The sequence below is a fragment of the Carassius gibelio genome, chromosome B4, assembly GCF_023724105.1.
Source record: "Carassius gibelio isolate Cgi1373 ecotype wild population from Czech Republic chromosome B4, carGib1.2-hapl.c, whole genome shotgun sequence".
NCBI lineage: Eukaryota > Metazoa > Chordata > Actinopteri > Cypriniformes > Cyprinidae > Carassius > Carassius gibelio.
Window position 1 is genome coordinate 8,466,280 of NC_068399.1, and position 20,528 is coordinate 8,486,807.

General features: G+C 35.4%; 1 protein-coding gene across 8 annotated transcripts in view; it reads left to right on the plus strand.

Moving 5' to 3' along the window:
* The window catches only part of LOC127955970 (rab-3A-interacting protein-like), a 29,605-nt gene that overhangs the window by 5,450 nt on the left and 3,627 nt on the right, over nt 1-20,528 (plus strand). For 2 of the 8 annotated variants that reach the window (XM_052553684.1, XM_052553685.1), the window contains exons 2-12: nt 1,125-1,228; nt 2,690-2,960; nt 4,638-4,809; nt 7,699-7,794; nt 11,735-11,812; nt 13,091-13,294; nt 14,736-14,864; nt 17,522-17,634; nt 17,872-17,892; nt 18,132-18,231; nt 20,253-20,322. In XM_052553684.1, the coding sequence (XP_052409644.1) occupies nt 1,156-1,228; nt 2,690-2,960; nt 4,638-4,809; nt 7,699-7,794; nt 11,735-11,812; nt 13,091-13,294; nt 14,736-14,864; nt 17,522-17,634; nt 17,872-17,892; nt 18,132-18,231; nt 20,253-20,322 (1,327 nt within the window). In that variant the 5' untranslated portion in view covers nt 1,125-1,155. The remainder of the gene's footprint in view (nt 1-1,124; nt 1,229-2,689; nt 2,961-4,637; nt 4,810-7,698; nt 7,795-11,734; nt 11,813-13,090; nt 13,295-14,735; nt 14,865-17,521; nt 17,635-17,871; nt 17,893-18,131; nt 18,232-20,252; nt 20,323-20,528) is intronic. The other 6 variants (XM_052553689.1, XM_052553690.1, XM_052553687.1 and 3 more) reach the window with 5 other exon arrangements.

Here is a 20,528-nt window from a genome sequence, read left to right on the forward strand (position 1 = left end):
GAACGCTAATGCCTAGATATATGCTTATGCACATAGTGTTCTCTAAATACTGAGTTTATTCATTTATGGCATACATGATTAATGAAACATTTTGACACACTGAACTGAATTAATGTTTTTCAGGAACTTACAACATTATAATTTTATTGACCTTACATGGAGAAGCATCAAGAAATATCTATCCCCACATTACACAATAGTATTTAAATGCATCATCGGAAGAAGATGAATGATGAATGTCTAGAATCAGTAGAGCTGGACTATAGATATAGAACAAGCTCATAAAAGCGTTTTCATTAGTATCACATAATTTTGTCACTGCATTCCTATACTTCCTTCTGTTCCGTGGTTGTGTAATTACTATAATCATTTACTCCTCTTCATGTCATTCCAAACCAGAAAGACTTTCACGCATCTTTGAAACACAAATGAAGGTATTTTAAATTTAAATACATGACATGAAATTTCTGTCCTTCTGTTGAAAGTCCATTCCTCCAAAAATTGGACACTTCAAAAAGGCATTGTAAAAGAAATCCATATGAATTTAGCTGTTTAATCCAAGTCTTCTGAGACATAATCCCCTTGTATGATGATTAGAATAAATTTAGTTACTCACATACTTTATGAACATTTATTAGTACACATACGTGGAGCTCATCAAATGTGGTAAATGGAATCTCTGCTTCTAAATGAGTGTTAAAATTTCTTCTGACACAGCTTAAAAGGCCCTTTCACAAACTTTTGGTTAAACAAACTATCAATATAGGGACAGATTTTTTTTTTTATATAAAAAAATCGTTTATTTGGGTTTTGAAGTCTTATTGGTTTAAAAACGACATGAAGATAAGTAACCTAATTGGTGATAGAATTTACATTTTTGGGTGAACCATCCATTTAAATGTGAGTGGTCGTTGCAATTTATCCTCTGATTTCTTTTATTTTGCTCATAATTCTGCCATTATTTCTTGGGCTTTACTCACTTTTTATTTATCTGTGGTGGGAGGAGTAAATGTACAGCACTCCCTCCACCCTCAATGGGAAATATGGGAATACTCGGAATTCACCATACTTGGCTGTATGTCACTTTACATCATGTCACGTTTTTATCCTTGTTTTGTCTGTAGGTGAAGACAAATCAGGAACCAGACGCGGTTTATGAGGAGAAATTTTGTTCTGCTCTTCCTGCTGACTTGTGTTCTAAAGCTTTACACATCACTTCATCACAATGGTATGTTCACATTTCTCTCCTGTTATAATAATGTTTCCACAGGTTATGATCTGAAGGAACACTCCACTATTTTGAAAATAGGTTAATTTTCAACTCCCCTGGATTTAAACAGTTGTGTTTTACCGTTTTTTACTGTATTTGAATCTATTCAGCCAATCTCCAGGTCTGGGATTAGCACTTTCAGCTTAGCTTAGCATAGATCATTGAATCTGATTAGACCGTTAGCATCTCACTCCAAAATTACCAAAGAGTTTGATATTTTTCCTATTTAAAACTTCTCTTCTGTAGTTACATCATGTACTAATGAATATCGTTGACCCTGCTTCGCCCATGATACAGCAGCAAAGTTCCTTGATTATTACACCGGAATGAGAGTATAGTTGCTAGCCATAGCAGCCAGTACATTAGTACACAATATAACTACATAAGAGTCAAGTTTTAAATAGGAAAATACATTTTTGAGCGAGATGTTAACAGTCTAATCAGATTCAATTATCTATGCTAAGTTAAGCTAAGCTAAAAGCGCTACCGCCAGCCCCGGAAATCAGCTGAATGGATTCAAAAATGTTAAAACACAACTGTTTAAACTTTATTTGAGTTGGAAAATGAGCCTATTTTCAAAAATAATGGAGTGTTCCTTTAATATATAATAATATTCTGGGGTCATTCTGTGCAGTGCTTTGTCCAGCGATATTAAACACAATTATGTAGATAACACTTTACTATAAGGTCACATTTGTTAAACATTAGTTAATACATTATCTAACATGACCTATCATGGAGCAATATATTTTACTGCATTTTTAACCTTTGTAAATATTAGTTAAAGGGCACCTATTATGGCCCTTTTCACAAGATTAAATATTTTTATTTTTATTAGAAGAAAGGGCATCGCATATACGTCTCTCTGCATTGCAAATCTATAGCTATAAACAGCGTCAGAAGCAACGTAACTGACTTAGAGTGAGAGAACCAGTGTTCAGTCGTATATAATGGAAGTCAAATGCACTGAAAGCAGAACAAACACCACAATGTTTCAGAGCTCACGCCGCATGGATCAATGGACCGAGCTGTGTAATATTACGTCCTATGTTATATTTTTACAGTCGCGGAAATTATGATAAATTCCTTTGGTGCCATCTTATGGTATAATATAATTTAATATCATAAGGACTTTATTTTATATATTTTGATCTATATCGTTACTGTGACAAACTGAAAAAGATCTTGGTCACTCAGCACTAATGTTAACAAATAAAAACAAGCCTTATTGTACAAATTTTTAGTATTATATTAAACTGACATAATCATTCAGGGCAAGTTAGCTATTAGCATTGACAAATCTTTTTTCAAAATATGTAATTGTGTGTGTCCTAATGAGATGGTTTTGGTCATAGTCACTGGATTTTGCTTTTATTTACTCTTGTAATTGTACTACCTATTCTCCTGATGTTTGCACAGATCACTGTCTGAAGATATTTGTGGCTATGGCCAGTGAACCACTCGAAGGTTTCCATGAGGTGAACCTGGCGTCACCCACCACCCCAGATCTTCATGGCATTGTAGACCCGAGCCCACCAAAGCACAACGCTCCCCCCAGCTCACTGTACCGCACACACTCTTTGACTTCTAGCCAGAATGCACCCAATGCTTTCAGAGCTGACCAGCTGCCCACCCAGCCCGTGTACTCGACCCCCCGTCAACTGGGCACAGAGGACTTCCTTAATGGCGGGTAAGACTCCACAAACAGCAGGTGAACACTTCAGGTTCAGGTTGCCAGGTCTGGGAAACAAAATCCATATTAAAAACAAGCCTAAATAAAACATTTTCCATGGTTTTCCACTCAGTCAGGGGTCTCTTTCATCAAAATTGTGTTCTAGGGAGATTGCGTGTGTGTGTATAATACACCTCATGTCACTCCAAAGCTCTTACTTTTTTCTTCCTTTATAGAACATAAAAGAAGATATTTTAAGAAATGTGTATCCAGTATCGTTAAAAATATCTGCTTTTATGCTGCAGAGTAGAAAGTTATGTCATACAGCAGGGGTCATCAACTATATTTGTCAAAGGGCCAGAATTTTTCTCTGCAGACACTGTAAGGGCCAGATACTCGTAATATAAAATACAATTCGAATTGTATCCTAATATGTTATTATTTGATATACTACTATTTCTAATTCCAAATTTATGTTATTTATTTACATATTACCTGTACTGCAGCGAACCACCAGGGGGCGATAGCGATATTTTAGGATTCATATTTGTGAGGCTGTCAAGCTGTCCATCACTGTCACATGCAGGTCGTAGTTTGTAGAGAACACTAAGAAAGGCCTTCTCAATATATTTAAATGAAAAAATGGCACTCTCAAAGAGCCTTAAGCGAAAAGTTGATTCAGAGAACCGTAGTTTTAATGAAGAATGGACTGATAATAAGTACGTATTCATAGTGCCTACTGTTAGAAATGCTGTACCTGTGTGCCTCATTAGCTCTTTTTCTCGTTAGATTTAAAAATAAATAAATATGGAACGGACCCGAATATTCGTTCGGTGGGTTGGTATTCAATTTGAAAATTTGACATTCGAATATTATTATTTTTATTTATTTTTTTTTGCACACCTGGGATCCCCCGCGAAACGGTTCTCATTCTCCCTTAAATAAGGCCGGTGACACACTGGCTGTGTGAGCGTCTCAGCTGCGTGGCGTGTCCGTTTTTTATTTCGGCTCCTATTTAACAGGTTGGAGTTTGCACACTGAGACTCGAGTCTCAGGCGCGCTCGAGCCACGCGGAAAACGCGTGCATGCTAGAAATAGAACCGACGCGTGTTCCAGCAAAGGGAGTGTTCTCTGGCTAGAGCGCAGAACAGCGGAGTTTGTATGGACCAGTTGACGTTGCATGTTATACAGGGTTAAAAATGACAAGTGATCAAGTGAATGACTCAAAATCATTTCCAACCAGAAATTAATGTTTTTATTCAGCAGATAAGCTTTTGAACGTTTTACTCAGCAGCTAATCCTGAAAAAACAAATCCACAAAATATTAAGCAGCTGAAACTGTTTTTTTTTAACATTGATCGTAATAAAAAACATTCTTAATAACTGAGCACCAATATAAGTGAGCAGCAAATATATTTTTTTTTATTAGTATATCTTCAGAAAGATCATGTCACACTAAAGATTGGAGTAATGCTGAAAATTCAGCTTTGTGTCACAATAATAGATTACGTTTTATAATATATTCAAATAACTTTTTATCTGTGATGGTCTGATGTAGTTTAAGTCCTATTGAATTCAAAATGGACAATTCTTACTTTCTTTGAAAGTTATCCATAAAATATCCCTCACCTTAGTTTCAATAAAAGCTCTTTTTATAGAAAGTTCTTAAATCAAATTGATGTTTCTCCTCCACAGTGGAAATGATCCTGCAGTGGATGCAGTGGATGGCAATGTCCCATCAGCTGATGCAGAAGATGTTCTGTGCCTCAGCACAGACAGTCTGTCCCGTCTCAGAAGTCCATCATTTATGGAGGTCAGAGAGAAAGGCAACGAAAAGCTAAAGGAGGAGCTCACCAAAGCACAACGGGTGAGACACTAACCCAACAACATTCACAGATCTAAAATCTACCATTTATTCATTTAGCAAATCCATTAAACGAATGAGAAATTACAAACATCACAAACAAATTTCCAGACTCTGAAAATAGACCTTTTATCACACACTTCTGATTAGGACAGAACAGATATCTAGTGCTGGGTTAAAACTGGTGAATTCTCCTTTTCGACCCATAACCCATAAGAACTTTGTTCATCTTTGGAACACAAATTGAGATATTTTTGACCCTCCATAGACAGCAAGGAATATTACCACGATCAGTGCACAGAAACGTAACAATGACATCGGTAAAACAGTCCATGTGACATCAGGGGTTCAACCATAATTTTACGAAGCTACGAGAATACTTTTTGTGTGCAAAGAAAACAATAATAACTTAATTTTTTCAGTAATTCTTCTCCCCGAGTTACCGTCTTCCACCTTTTTGGAGAGTACCCAAGAACATAAGCATTGTTTATGTTCTGCATGCGTGCTTTTTCTACTGAACGCAAACAACACTGATTACGTTCAGCGAATGCACGTGCATGCTAACAGTAAACTACATAATAACTTTTTTATTTCAATTTTATATTATGTTATCGTCAATAAGACAGTCCTGCCCCTAAATGGCATGTCAAACAAAGGTTTGTCTGGTTATGTCATTATTTTCTTATCCAAGTGGATGTTTCTGGGCCAAAATAAGCAGCAGAGTAGACCAGGTTTCATGCTGATAGTCAAAAGTAGACATGATCAGTATTTATGAAATATTGTGACATGATCTAAACAAAGCAGCTCAGCACATCCACAAAAGAGCCGTTTTGCGAAGAGAGAAATGTGTTCATCAAATGCCGGACAACAACCGTTTCCTAAATATAAACCAAAAATTGTGAATTGGTGCATTGGTGCAGTTTTTTTGTTCCACTCAGTCACAGTTCTAGATTTTCGACCAGGGTGGAAATTCAGATTTATTGTTGGCACAAAAAATGTTTGTTACACATTAGTCTGTTAAGGTTTTTCTTTTTTTAAGCATGCTTTAGTCGGTTTTGCATTATTAAATACATGTAATCTCTGTCTTTTTTAAAAGTATGCGCATTGTCCAATGGATGAAGTTTATTAGTTTATAAGTGCAAAGAGTAAAGTTTATCAGTTAAAGTTTGTAAAACTGGACTGGAAAGATTTCTGTCAGACTAATTGTTTCCTTGACATTTTAAAGTTGCAACATAACTGAGATAGCAACAGATCTTTTCTCACATGATGCGATTTATATTTAATCGAAGCTGATAATCAAACATAAAAATGGGAGACTTGATTTTGTTAATTGGTTATTGATTGGATGCAGGTACATCTAAATTAGAGCCTACAGTTGATTATAAGAAAAGTGTGGATATGTGCAAACTAAATGATAGAAGTCTGCTACACATCACCAGAGAGAAGTATGTCATTTCATCTGAAAATACAGTGATTAAACATTTAGTTTTGTCTCCTAAATTAAAAATGAAAATGAACGAAACTATATAAACTGAATGTAACTTTTTCAGAAACTTTCAAAAATATGCAATTACAAAAGAAGAAAAACACAATGAAAATGAAAAACATTTACTCAGTTGCACAAATTTAACAGGCTCTTCGAATATCCTCGTAATCGTAAGTGAAATCTGTGGCAATGCATTCAGAATCCACGATTAGCGAAAACTAATCTTTGAAAACATTAACAAAGAATGAAACATAATTGAAGAGCCAGTTAAATTTGTGCGACTGAGTTTATTTAGATATATATATTTTCATTTTCATTTTGTTTTTCTTCTTTTGTAATGGCATATTTTTGATAGTTTCTGAAAAAGTTACATTCGGTTTTATAAAGTTACGTTCATTTTTATTGAGCCAAATGTAATTCCATACACAATGAGTATACATGTCATGGATTTGCAATGAGTTTTAAATAGCTGTCTGAGTGTAACTGAATTTTAAAGTGTTTGATATTGCATTAATCATTAATTATTAGCCTAATCTAATGCTATCAGTAAAATATTTTCTATATATGTTTTCTATTTTAATGTTCCAATTCTATTTTTAAAATATAATTTATTCCTGTAATGGCAATTTAAGAATAATTAATCTAGTATTCAGTGTCAATTGACCCTTCAGAAATCATTCCAATATGTTGATTTGGTTTTTCGATTATTATTGGTTCTTAATTATTAATAATGGTTCTTATTATGGTTATCTTATTATGAATGTGTTGAACAGTTTTTGCTTTTTAATTCGTTTTTTTGTTGTTTTTTTCTTTTATAAGTTAAACCTACTTTAAATCTTCTGTGTTTTGCATTATTGCAGAATAAATAAATTTTGCTGTTTGCATCTGCTGTTGTCATTAAAATGTTGCCCAAAAGAAACCATACATTTATTGTTTTTCCAATAGTACTTTTGGTAACACTTTAGAATAATGTTTCATTAGTTAATTTAGTTAACTACTTTAGTTAACATGAACTAAGCAACTATAGCTCTTATTAATCTTAATTGATGTTAATTTCATAATTTCCTAATGCATTATTCAAATCAAAAGTTGTGCTTGTTAACATTAGTTAATGCACTGTGCATAATCATTAACTAACAATGAATACCTGTATTTTCATTAACTTACATTAACAAAGATTAATTAATACAATAATAAATGTATTGTTCATGTTAATTAATAAATTAACTAACATTAACTAATGGACCATCATTCTAAAGTGTTACGGTACTTTTTAGTTTTTTGTTAAGACAATACTGTAGTGTTATATCATCCACCCTTTTAAGTCATGCGCTAAATACATTCCCTGTTTTTCTGTTCTGTTTTTCATTTGTATGTTCTGTTCATGTCATTGCATGTGTCTGAAGGAGCTTAAGTTAAAAGACGAGGAGTGTGAGAGGCTTTCTAAAGTGAGAGACCAGCTGGGGCAGGAGCTGGAGGAACTCACTGCTAGCCTTTTTGAGGTTTGTTTGGTTTCTTCTGCCAAATGACAGAGCAGATCTGTGTGTGTCTGGAAGCACTTGATCGTCTGGAGTTATTCTAAACACTCAGCACTGTGATGGGTCAACTCAAATAGACAAATAATTCAGTACAGAACTAAACCAGAGCTAAAACTAAAATGGCACTCTCTCCACACTTAAACGCTCGCCTTAAAAGTGTAACAGTGTGAATATAGAAATTATATTATTTGTATGGTGGGTATATTTATATATGTGATAATTAAAACTTGTCACTGTGAACACAGAAGAATCATATTTCTTTCTTTTTTTTGATTTACAAGCACCATGTTAACAATACATGGCAATTAAAAAAAATTTTAACCTCTATATATACTACCATTTAAAAGTTTGAGATTTTTGAAAGTCTTCTCAGGGCTGCATTTATTTAATCAAGATTACAGTAGAACAGTAATATTGTGAAATACTATTGCAATTTAAAAAAAATAAATATTTAAATATATTATAGAATGTAATCTATGTGATGGCAAAGCTGAATTTTCAGCAGTCATTACTCCGTTCTGCAGTGTCACAAAAGCCTTTAGAAATAGCCTTCCTGTGGCTCAGGGGTAGTGCATTGCAATAGCAGCACAAAAGGATGTGGGCTCGATTCCCAGGGTCCACACATACTGGTAAAATAAAAATGTGTAGCCTGACTGCACTGTAAGTCGCTTTGGAAAAAAGCATCGTCTATATGTAATGTAAATAATTATTGGGCCAGTTTTACTAAACAAGGCAAATTAGCGCGAAAGTGCAATTCCAAAACCGTGCAGATGTGCGTGGAAATTTCTGCAGGTGATTTACTAACAATGCGCAAATTAAAGAACACAGACGCAACATCTCATTTACATATCAACTAATGCAATATACAAAGTGCAGCGTCAATTTGCGTATTCGCAAATAGAAAATATAGAAACAAAGAAGCTACAGCACATTGAAAAGAACCGAAGGCCAAAAATGAAGGTTTGCTAGAAGTTTTGATAGACCTGGTATTGCTTGACTCCTAGTTGAGGGTTCCATGTCAACTTTTATTTCCTGAAGCAAATTAAACATAACATGTCTTGGCAAACGATATGTTAGGATAATGTGTTAATAATAATCATTAATTAATTAATTAATTATAGTCTTCTGTTATTTTAAATATTAATATTTGTGGAAAAAAACCTTTCTGTTCTATCACACGCTACCTGTTCACTGAAGTGCCTCCTCTTAGCAACAACAAATGCAGCCATTTCAAGCGCAAAGTAGTTTAAGACATGCTTTTTTGGGGTGTTAAATAATGGCAAAAATAATAGTAATTTGACGAGCACAAACCTTAGTAAAACGCGTTGCGTGATTCGTTTGAATACTCTCCTCCTATAACTTTTGTGTCTGAAAGGGAAAGGAAAGTAAAAATAACCTTTCAGCCCTGATTCGTCACTGCATGTTTTTAGTAAAACCTGACCTGTACAATTTCAACGCCAAAAGACCGTTTGCGCTGACACAAGTTGTTAGTAAAACTGGCCCTTAATGTGCTAATTTTCTGCTCAAGAAGCATTTCATATTATTATTATTATCAATATTGAAAACGGCTGTATTAAAAACAGTATTTATTTGAAATGGAAATCTTTTATAGTATATACTTTTATTAAATTATAAATTTCTTTCAAAATTGCCACAAATTTTGATTGTTAGTGTATATTTATTAAAACTGTGTGTATTTATTTATATTTTTGGACAAATCTGATATTCACAATGAATTGAACATATCAAATTTGTTTTATAAAAGTGCAAACAGACAAAGGAACATTCATAAACATATATAGTATAGCAGGTGCCCCATAAATGATAGTCCATAAAATCACACCCATTGAATATGCCCCGGTGATGTGTGTGTGCTATCAGGGTTGTAAATCAGTTCACATCAAAACCTCCCATCTATTCTGACCTTTTAACAAACTTTTGTAACATTCCCAGAAATTGATATTCAGATAGTTATCTAGCTGAAACTATTTCGCAATGATTTACTGCATGATTTGGTTTTAGGGTGCCATGAAAGCTAAGGTAAAGCATATGTTAATCCACTTCACATCGCTTTAGCTGTTTTGATAATAAAACTGAAGTTCAACTGAACAAACTGTTGATAAACGCCGTAGCAAAACAGATAAAACCTAAAAACTTTATTTAAATAAATAAAAAACCTGTGGTATTCCTGAAGTATTTTATTTTGTAGAATAAAATGTCACCCTGGACCACAAAACCAATCATAAGGGTACATTTTTGGAAATTATGTATGGTTTTTTCAGATATGAGTATATTCGGCCAAGATAGAACTATTTGAAAATCTGGACTCTGAGGGTGCAAAAAAGATTCCAGATATTGAGAAAATCGCACTTTAAAGTTGTCCAAATTAAGTTCTTAGCAATTCATATTACTCATCTAAAAGTAAGTTTTGATATAATTACAGTAGGAAAGTTACAAAATATTTCATGAAACATGAACTTTATGCCCTAAAGATTTTTGGTATTAAAGAAAATGTGATAATTTTGAACCAAACAAAGTATTGTGGGCTATTGCTACAAATAAACCCATACTACTTATGACTGGTTTTATATTCCAGGGTCACAAATGTGAAAATAGACTGGGCTTGTGTTAACCACTGACCTTATTTCAGGCATATGAACAAAAATAAAATAAAATAAAATAATAAAAATAAAGAAGAAAAAAAACACTTGACTTAAGGACGATGGTACTGGAAGTGCTAAAATGCTACAGTGTTTAAGGATTATTCACCTTCCAAAATATGTCATCCCTGCAGCCCATTTCCAGAAAAGTTGGGACATGTTAATAAATGCCGAAAAAATGTACATGTGTCTGGCAGCATATGTCTTTGTACAATCCATGTACAATATATGCCTTGGCCTCAATAGTAACTTCACACATATGAAAGTCAGGCTTGCCTTAGCCACTGATCTACTTTCATACAGTGACAGATTTTGGGTTTTGCACCTGTCGCTAAAAAAACTCTAGATGGTCCCTGTGTCTTTGGTGTGGAGAGCTCGATGTCTGTTCCTCTCAAAAACGAGCAGAAATGTGGACTTTCCTGACCACAGCACACATTTCCAATTTCTTTCACACCAGAGAACCTGACAGCATATCTGCATAGAAACGATGGGTGGCTAAATTATTTGCAATCTTTCATTGAGAAATGTTATTTTTGAAAAGATTTACAAGCAAAGATGGGTCGTGGATTACCACTTTGTGACAAAGACTGACATTGGTAGTTTTACCCAATAACGGCACCATGAATTATTACCAACTTTTCACTTTTACATTGCCTCTGTCCCAACTTTTTTGAGTGTGTTGCATCCATCGATATCACAATGTGTTTATATTTACAGAATACAGTAAAGATGGTTAATAAAGCTAAATAAAGTTTAAAGATTCTTCACAGATTTCTATTGCATTTTACACATCTTGGAAATAAGGTGTTATGTTTATTTTACTTTATGTGCGTAACAAACTGGCAAGTGTCCACTTCCAAATACTTCAACTGAAGCTTCTCTAATCATTTGGACAGGGTCAATGTACAATATGACATACATTCTGTTGATCTTCACATAATATGAAACCAGATGTGCTGAGTGTTTGGGTGACTTGCTCTGAAGTTTAATTTCTCCTTCTCTGTTATGCATTTCATACTATCCTCATATTTTATTACATTTTTTTCATGTCATTTTTTATTACATTTTTCACTCATCTTTTATTTTTATTTCAAGTCCTTGAGTGTCCTCATCCTACTATACTACCTGGCAGCTCTGCCAGGCTCCTCCAGTCTGGTCTGGTGTGGTAGAGGTGTCTCTTGGTGTGGGTTATTCGCAGACGAGTCTGTTTTTAATGTGGATCTGATCTGTGACGTTGTCAACAGGAGGCTCATAAGATGGTGCACGAAGCAAACCTGAAGCAAGCCACTGCTGAAAAACAACTGAAGGAGGCACTGGGAAAGGTGAGTTATGCTGACATGAGAGAGTACTTTGTACATGATAACAAATAAACTAGCTAAACGAGAGAATACAGTGAAGTTCAGAGAAGAAAAATCTAATCAACCACAAACTAAACCATTAATGTCTGTAAGTGTCAGCAAAACAGAAGACTGAACTTAAACTGAGGTTATTTATAACATCTTATAGGCCAGATTTACCAACAACTTGCACTAGAACAAACCATCTTTTGACACAAAAAAAGAAAAACACTAATGTCAGTTAGTAAATCACTAATGATTTACTAAAGACACAGTGAAAAGGTATGGATTTATATGCAAAATGTCAATATTCTCACATATTAGGCCCATATTTTAATTTATATTTGAAAATTCCTTCAATAAAACAGAAAGCATTTTTGTCACGCACTACTTTGTTATTCATCACCTGTCCTTTATTTTGACATATAACTTCTTGGGAAATACATATCTGTCTGTACACTGATTAAGAAAGGTTGGTCTCTTTCATTCTGGAGAAATCCAAATGTTTCCATATTCGTGATGTTGCCCATTTGAAAATAGGCTATGTAGTCCACGCGTGTTTTAGTATTCGACTCAAAAAAATCATAATGAACAAAAATATGCCAAAGTGGACCGCTGCTCGCACCACATGGCATGGTGAACGGCTGCACTGTTTCCAACGAATATGTGTGCGTGAGGCACCAGCGCGATCAAACAGCTGAAACAGAAAATACAAAATTTTTGGTCACACACAAGGCATAATTCGAAAATGCAAACTGTTAGCAGTTACAAAAATCAAGAATAATAACAGAGTTAATAAGAATTATTTCTAAATGTTGGACCGTTCTCATTTCACTCTGCAAATGGAGACTTTTTTTTTTTAAACCAAGAAAAATGTTTTTTTTTTTAAACCAAGAATGGACCGAAATGAGCCTAGGACTATCCCACGTTTTGAAATTAACTCACTGTAAATTTTCTAATGGTTTTTAAGGATGTTATATTAAAATGTTATTGTTGTTTTACTTCCTCATTTCATCTCCATTAACAGACCAACATTTTACAATTACATTCAGTTCACAATCCGTCCCTTGGCGCCACCTGGCAGTAGTTTCGCAATTGATTTTAACACGCGACTGACTTGCAGTTAAAGCGGTGGTACATGTGGCGGTATTACCCATTATTATTATTATTATTATTTGTATATATTTTTTTGAGAATGTTATGTTTTGTAAAAACCTGATTTTAAACCCCTGAAATCTCACCGGTCTTTCCTTTTGGACTCAGATTGATGTTCTTCAGGCCGAAGTAGCTGCATTGAAGACTCTGGTCCTGTCAACCTCTCCCACATCCCCCTGCAAAGAAATGCCCCCCGGACCCAAAGCCCCTTTTAAGAAAGGCCACACTCGAAACAAGAGCACGAGCAGTGCCATGTTGGGCAGCCAGCAGGAGGTTGCAGTGACGCAACCCATTGTACGTGAGTGTAAAGAGGTTTGTATCTAGTGGTGAACATATATTTGTGTAGAATCACTCTCACACCCACAGAAATTTCCCTTATATCCATGGTTTTGTTTTGTGTCAGCCATTGATGTCTTATTAATCACAAGCAAATGTATTTTATCTAAAGAGTTCATATGTAGCCGATTCTCCCTAGCATACATAACTGAATATATTGTCCAAACAGCACATTTAAAAACAAATAGGACCTAGTGGTAACATATATAGGAAAACAGGATGGGACGTAGAATGGAGCCTTGAGGTACCCCACAAACACTAGAAGAAGAAGATGAGTCATTTCACAGTTCCACAGAATTTTTTTTGTCCTTTAAATAGGAAGAAAACAGTATAATGACATTGCCTCAAATCCCTACCTAATGAATTAAATGTTCTAAAATAATTATATAATCTATAGTGTCAAATCCTGGTAAGAAAATGGAGAACTACACAGTTCCCTTTATTGACAGAGAGCAAAAGGTCATTAGATATTTTGAGGTGGACAGATCTGAAATCTGATTAAAATAGACAGCTTTCTCCAGAATTTTAGATATAGTATATAATTCAGAACTTGGACAAAATATATTTAAGAACGAAGGGTCAAAAAATCTAAAACAATGGAAAAACTGTTACATGTAGAAAGAGAAAAAAAATATCTTAAAGGGATAGTTCACCCAAAAATGTACTTACCCCCAGGGCATCTAAGATGTAGGTGATTTGTGTCACAGTGTCTTACATCGTTTGCACCTGTCTTTAAATACCCGGGTTGTTTCTGTCTTTGTTACGGAGTCCTTGTTTGATGTCTGAGCGTTACATGTCCGTCAACTCTTGCCTTGCCTTGCCCTGTGTTCCTGTCCTGTTTGTGTTTTGTTTTGGATATTCTGGTTTTGACCCTGCTTGGCTTGTTTACCCGTTTGGATTACCCTTATTAAAGAAACATACCTGCACTTGGTTCTCTCGCCTCGTTCCTGTAACGCCGAACGTGACAATTTGTTTCTTCAGTAGAACACAAACAGAGATATTTAAAACAAACCATTGCATTCTACATCATGCAGAATAACATAAGTGGACTTTGGACGATTATGTAATTGTGGCATCCATACTTGTAATCACGATTAGAAATTTGATTAATTGTGCAGCCCCAACTGTAATGACAGAACTTGCTATCATCGTTGGCTTACAATGCTTGGGGGAAACACACCCCTGTTCGACTTTTTTCTGTATAACACAAAAGAAGATTTTAAAAGATTACATACTGAGCTTTGTTTTCCATATAATGAAAGTGAACTTTGACTGAAGCCACCCAGTTTATGATCATTTATAAAAGTTTCCTGACCAATTTCCTTTCATCCAGCATTGTGGACTTTAAAATATGTGTTATAATTAGGGATATTAAATTGTGTGTGTGCATTTTTGACAATATGTGTTTGTTTCTTAGGTGGATTCACTGCTCTTCAACGAGTTCAAAGTGTGGAAAGAGGAGCCAACCCTAGAGAGAAGCTGCTCCTTCCTCGAGCGCATTTACAGAGAAGACATCTACCCATGTCTGACGTTTTCTAAGAGTGAGGTATGCTTCTGCTGTCATCCCTCGGTAGAACTTAGAAGCACCTCCTTCTACTTTATTTTATAGACATTAGTTTCTGTAAATGATTTGCTTCATTGAGCATGATACAAGTGTGACAGCTCAGCTAATCGTTGAGAATCTGAGCTAATAACTCAGATCTCCAGCTGCTCTCTGCTGGTTGAATCTACTCATGAATTGCTAAAAACATGAATGTCAACTGTATGAAACTAGGTTACAAAGCTAAATTCTGTTCATAATGTTAAGTAATTAACCAAAGTAATGCTTTCTAATTACAGTATTTTCCGCACTTTAAGGCGCACCGGATTATTAGAATGCCAGCAAATGAACACATACAAAAAAAGAATAGTCGCAGTATGTAGTGAAGGAGGATTTTCGGTTTGCCCTGCAACTCACTTAAAGAAGTTCAAGCAAATAGAAACACCATATACAACGCAGCAATCATCCTTAATTGAAGTAATGTGGCAAAACATCTCTGGAGAGAACCTCGTATTATTAAATTTGAAAGTGCTTTCCATATTTGGATCGACATAGCAGAAATTGTGTGTTCACAAATGTAGCCTATGGCGCGTGTCAGGTCATGCTCCCGTGCGCGTCTTATAGTCTGCGTCTTAAAGCCTCTGTTAAACTTTCCGCATCCGCGAGTCTGCTATGGACCGCTAGGTAGGCGTGACGTAAACATCGCCATCGGAGAGTGTGTGCCGAGGCTCTGAGCAGACGACCGCATGGACAGGTGCGCATGGTCAGTAGGCTTCAAAAGCACAATTGCCAATCAAACGGTGCAATCTCTCAATAAAGAATATAAAGACAGCGATGTGCAATAATTCTGGGAAATTGTTTGTTCGCATGTTTGTTGCAGAGCGGACCATCAGCGTACGCTTTCGGAAGTATAAATAGAAGAAGTCCGCGTGCGCACTGGTCACGTCCGCGTCTGGATTGCTCATGCGGAAAGTATAACACAGGCTTTACAATTGCAACTTCATTGTGCTGTTACTACATTGAGCTGAATTTCCCAAATTGTTCAGCTCCCGACAGCATCAGGTGTTTTATTTATGGGGAGTAGAATTATATATTTTTTTTCAATTAATCTAATCGATTCGATATCATAATATTTGGGCTATAATATTATAAATCAGGTTGGTTTGTATTGGTGACGTAATATGTAAATTATATGCGTGCGGCCCGCGAGACTTGCACTTGGACCATAATGCGGCCCAGTGGAAAAAAAGGTTGAGAACCACTGGAATAGAAGATACTGCAGTCAAACGTTTGACTGGGTTTGTGTAATGCATCCACTAGATTGAGCTCTGCTAAAGGGAATGTCGACATTTTAACAGAGCGCCTTGATCCATATTTAAGGCACTCCGGATTATAAGGCGCAGTGTCGTTTTTTGGGAAAATTAAAGGCTTTTAAGTGTGCCTTATAGTGCGGAAAATACGTTAAATAAGTAGTGCACTACACTGCATGTGACTAATGGAAAAGTTGATTAATGTAAAGTTCAGTCATGAAACTATAGATGGCACAGGCTGACAGGTTGTTAATGTAACTGATGATATTCAGAAAACTAAACAACTTGGCACAACTTGATTGGTTAATGCTGCATATGCAGCCAATGAGCTTGCTGCCTTGCATTTATATGGCTGGCTAGCATTCACTTGAGGTTCCACATTCAGAGTTTCTCTGAAACCCTCCACCTTCCCCAGCTCCACCTGTATAGATCTGCTATGGTTATTTTATCGTTTACAGGGAAATTGAGGGAAAATTTCCTACTTTTACCACATGGTTTTAATTTTTTCAGTCAGTGTTCTTGACGTCTTAAAATTAATTTATAATTGTAAGCGTTCTAAAATTTGGGGATAGAGAAGACAGGAATTGCAATATGACTTAATGTGATTATTAAACTTCACTAAAGTGTGATTTTAATAAACATCAGTGCTGCACGTTGAAAGTAAAAATATGGGACTGTTGTTGTGTCCTGGTTCATTGTTTAAGAGCATTTTGCTATCAGTGAATACCGTTCATTTATGCCAAGCGATTGCTTACGATCTGCTGTTAATGAATTATAACATTTACTTTATGGTTTCTTTATATTGTAATATGCTGTAGATGATCATAAGAGTGCATGTGTTATCTCTCTCATCTTTTTAAATGAGCAGTGATAAAGCATAAACATTTCAAAACAAGTCTTCTGGTGTATTTTAGGCTTGATTATAATTTTTTTTTTAATTATGCTAATGGTCTTGAATGTATGTAGATTTTACAGCACAGTCATTTTTTAAAGACATTATTGTAGTATGATAAAAAACTAAAGTCTTATAGTCTTTTGTGTGTCATATATTTTTGAATAGAACCAAAAAATCTATAGTACAAAAAGCATGTTTTTTTTTTCAGTTAAATACAACAAAACTGTACACACATGTAACAGAACAGTTTTTTTAAGAGTTTTTTTTGGACTTCTGATCAAAACCTTTGGGTGGGGTAAGGGTTAACTTGTGCGTAATGATTAATTATTAAATCAGTTAATTTAAATGACTCATTCAGACAAAATTTAATCTGGCTTCCAAGTGCTACATGAAAGAGAGAGGGCATTTTAGGACACTTTTTTTGTGCATGGCTTATGTGTAGTTTGTGTGATCCACAGCTTGGGTCTGCGATCCTGGAGGCGGTGGAACAGAACACACTGAGTGTGGAGCCGGTGGGATTCCAGCCTTTGCCAGTCGTCAAAGCGTCTGCTGTTGAGTGTGGAGGACCCAAGTGAGTATCATTGACACAAAGTCTGTATCAAGGCCAATTATTTGTAAAGAAAGTACTTTCATGAATCTCTGTTTCTCTAATACCGCTGTTTATTTTTATTTCATTGTGCTTAAAAGTGTTGTGTGGATCACGTGTACTGAACAGCCTGTCAGCATGACTTTCTTTCGTCATTCTTTCCTTCTGTATTTGTGTCCTTTTGTTGATTTTGTTCTCGTTCCGATGGGCTTCCTGTGGCAGCAGGATGGCACAGACTCTCGTGTAAGTGAATCGTGATCAGACCCTTAAGTCCCCCTGATCTGACCCGTGCCACCCTGCCTCCCAATCCTTGTCTTGATTTCCCTGTGTTTGTTTCAGGGAGTTCATATCTCTGTGCCTCATATATATTTTCGTTATTCACCCAAGTGTTAGTTTACAGTCCTAAATCACTCCTCCGATGTCCATCAGGTTTAAAGTATAATATATTTCTAAAAGCATTCAATCTCTTTCACACTGTGCAGGAAATGTGCCCTATGTGGTCAAACCAAAACCTGCAAGCACAGAATCAAGTTTGGCGACTCCAGCAACTATTATTATGTATCTCCGTTTTGCCGTTATCGGGTGAGTATTGCATTATTTCCTTGTTATAGATTTCACATCTTCTCCTCTGAAATTATTTGAAAACCATCCACTTGGTTTTTAGTAAAAAATGGATGCTTGGGCAGATCGTCATTTAAATTTTGTTTTTTTGCATATTCAAAAGAAAGCATATTTATGTGTTTCGGCGGTTGTAGTATTAATGTTGAATGTTTAATGCGAATATATTAAAAGTTTACCATTACTTAGGGTAGCCATATGCATCGTTCATATGGGACAAACAACCAAAGAAGTCTGACCAATAACATGCAGGTATTGGACATAATCGACCAATCGTGGGGCTGCATATGAGAAGGTGAGATCTATAGGGAACGATCAAAGCAATGCAAATTTGTGTTCGGTTGACTTGAAGCGGCACTGCGCACCAATCAATAAAGATACAAAAGTAGGTGCGGGAGCAATTCATAAGCATAAGGAGCCATCTGCTCTGCTCTCTATAGCTCTCATGAATGTTACACAACGCTCAACCTGCAATGTGCAAACAGCCAAAACCTGGATACTTTAGGCAATATTAAAATGACCCGTATGAACGGTGCATATAGCCACCTTACCATTAATGTCAGGAAACATTTGGCAATGTGCTGATGCTTCAAACATCAGACCATCCTACCAAATCAAGCAAGTGGATAAAAAGAGCAAAATTGGTATCTTTGATAAGGTGACTAAATTAAAAACTCATGAAATTATAGGAAAATGATCTGATTCGGATTTAAGACCAGTGGAAAAAACTGATTAATGAGACCATAATAATGACTTGGGCCTGAACATGATGGAGGTGTGTCAAAGACTATAGAATTCCCAAGACGTGTCACTCGTATAGTTTTGAATGGAGAAAAATGCAACGCTTACTCAATCACAGGAAGCCCCGCCTTCTAATTGAGAGAGCCAATCGCTAATTGTTAAAGTCAGATGTTAGATGTCCTAGTTGCGATAGAAACAGTCAGCAATCTGAGACATGGTGATCTAGCCTGAAAAATAAGCTTTTTATAACGCTATTTGAGCAAAAGAAACGTCATTCATGACACTGTTGTTTGTCAGTTTTGGAGAATTTGATGTTTCCCCATTCAAAGAGATAGGAGTTGCACTTGCATGCCCGAGAGGCATTTCAAAGATGGCCGCAGAGTGCCTTAAATTTTATTTCACCACAAGCCTATACTGGACAAGCGGTTCATAAATGTAATTAAATTTGTGAAAAACTATTTCATTTTAGAAGTTTAATCAACAAGGGCATTTTATATACAAATACATAGCAAAATCTGCAACATTACAAAATCTACATTACTTTGTCTGCCCATAACTTCGTAACTGAGAGACAAAGCTGCCTACAAGAAATGTCAGAGAAACTAATTACCTAAATTTATAAGTTAATTTGACAATAATTAGTCAAACCCTTCAAGTGTTGTCAGAGTAAATCTCAAGATATTTCACAGTATCAAAATTATTCAATATGTAATTTTAACTTTAAAAAAGCTGAAAAGCCTGTTATACCACAATAAAGGTATGATTATATTGCTTAAAGGTGCTAAAAAAAAGCACAAAAATTCCATAATATGTTTGCAGATACATGTTAATTTAAAATATTTGTTTATCTGAAAAACATTGCTAGAGTCAGTTATTCTCTTTTGAAAATGTGCATTCCTGGCCGGAATTAATGTGTATATATAAATATATAATAATATATCGCCCAGCCCTAGAAGCTAGCAAACAAAAGGTGTGTGTGCGTCAAGTCTGAGTAGGAGGGACCAGGTGAAAAAAACCCTCTCCATTATTTTTAATTTGGACTGCAATACCTAATTCAACCACTCTGTGTCAATCCTACATACAGCACCTTTAATTTTATCTTTAGATCTTTTAAATATGTGTCTTTAGATTCACCCCATCAGCATTTTAGTATTTGGTTTTTATGCTTTGCATATTATCATCATTCTCATTAGTAGTATATGGAGGTCTGTATAAATGTCACTTTTCTTCTATGCTTAAAACAGATCACGTCTGTCTGCAACTTCTTCACCTACGTTCGTTACATTCTCCAAGGACTAGTCAAACAACAAGATGGTAAGCTAATAATTAATCTCTTATATAGTCACATCATTCAAAACATTATATAACTTTATTTAAATTTCAATTACAGTAAGTAATTTGTTGTTACAGCATGAAGTCATTGTGTATTCAACTGAATATGTTCCCTTTCAGTTGGTCACTCGACACCACATCAGTGACCAACGAATTAGGATCTTGATTTGAGAGACCTATCTACTTCG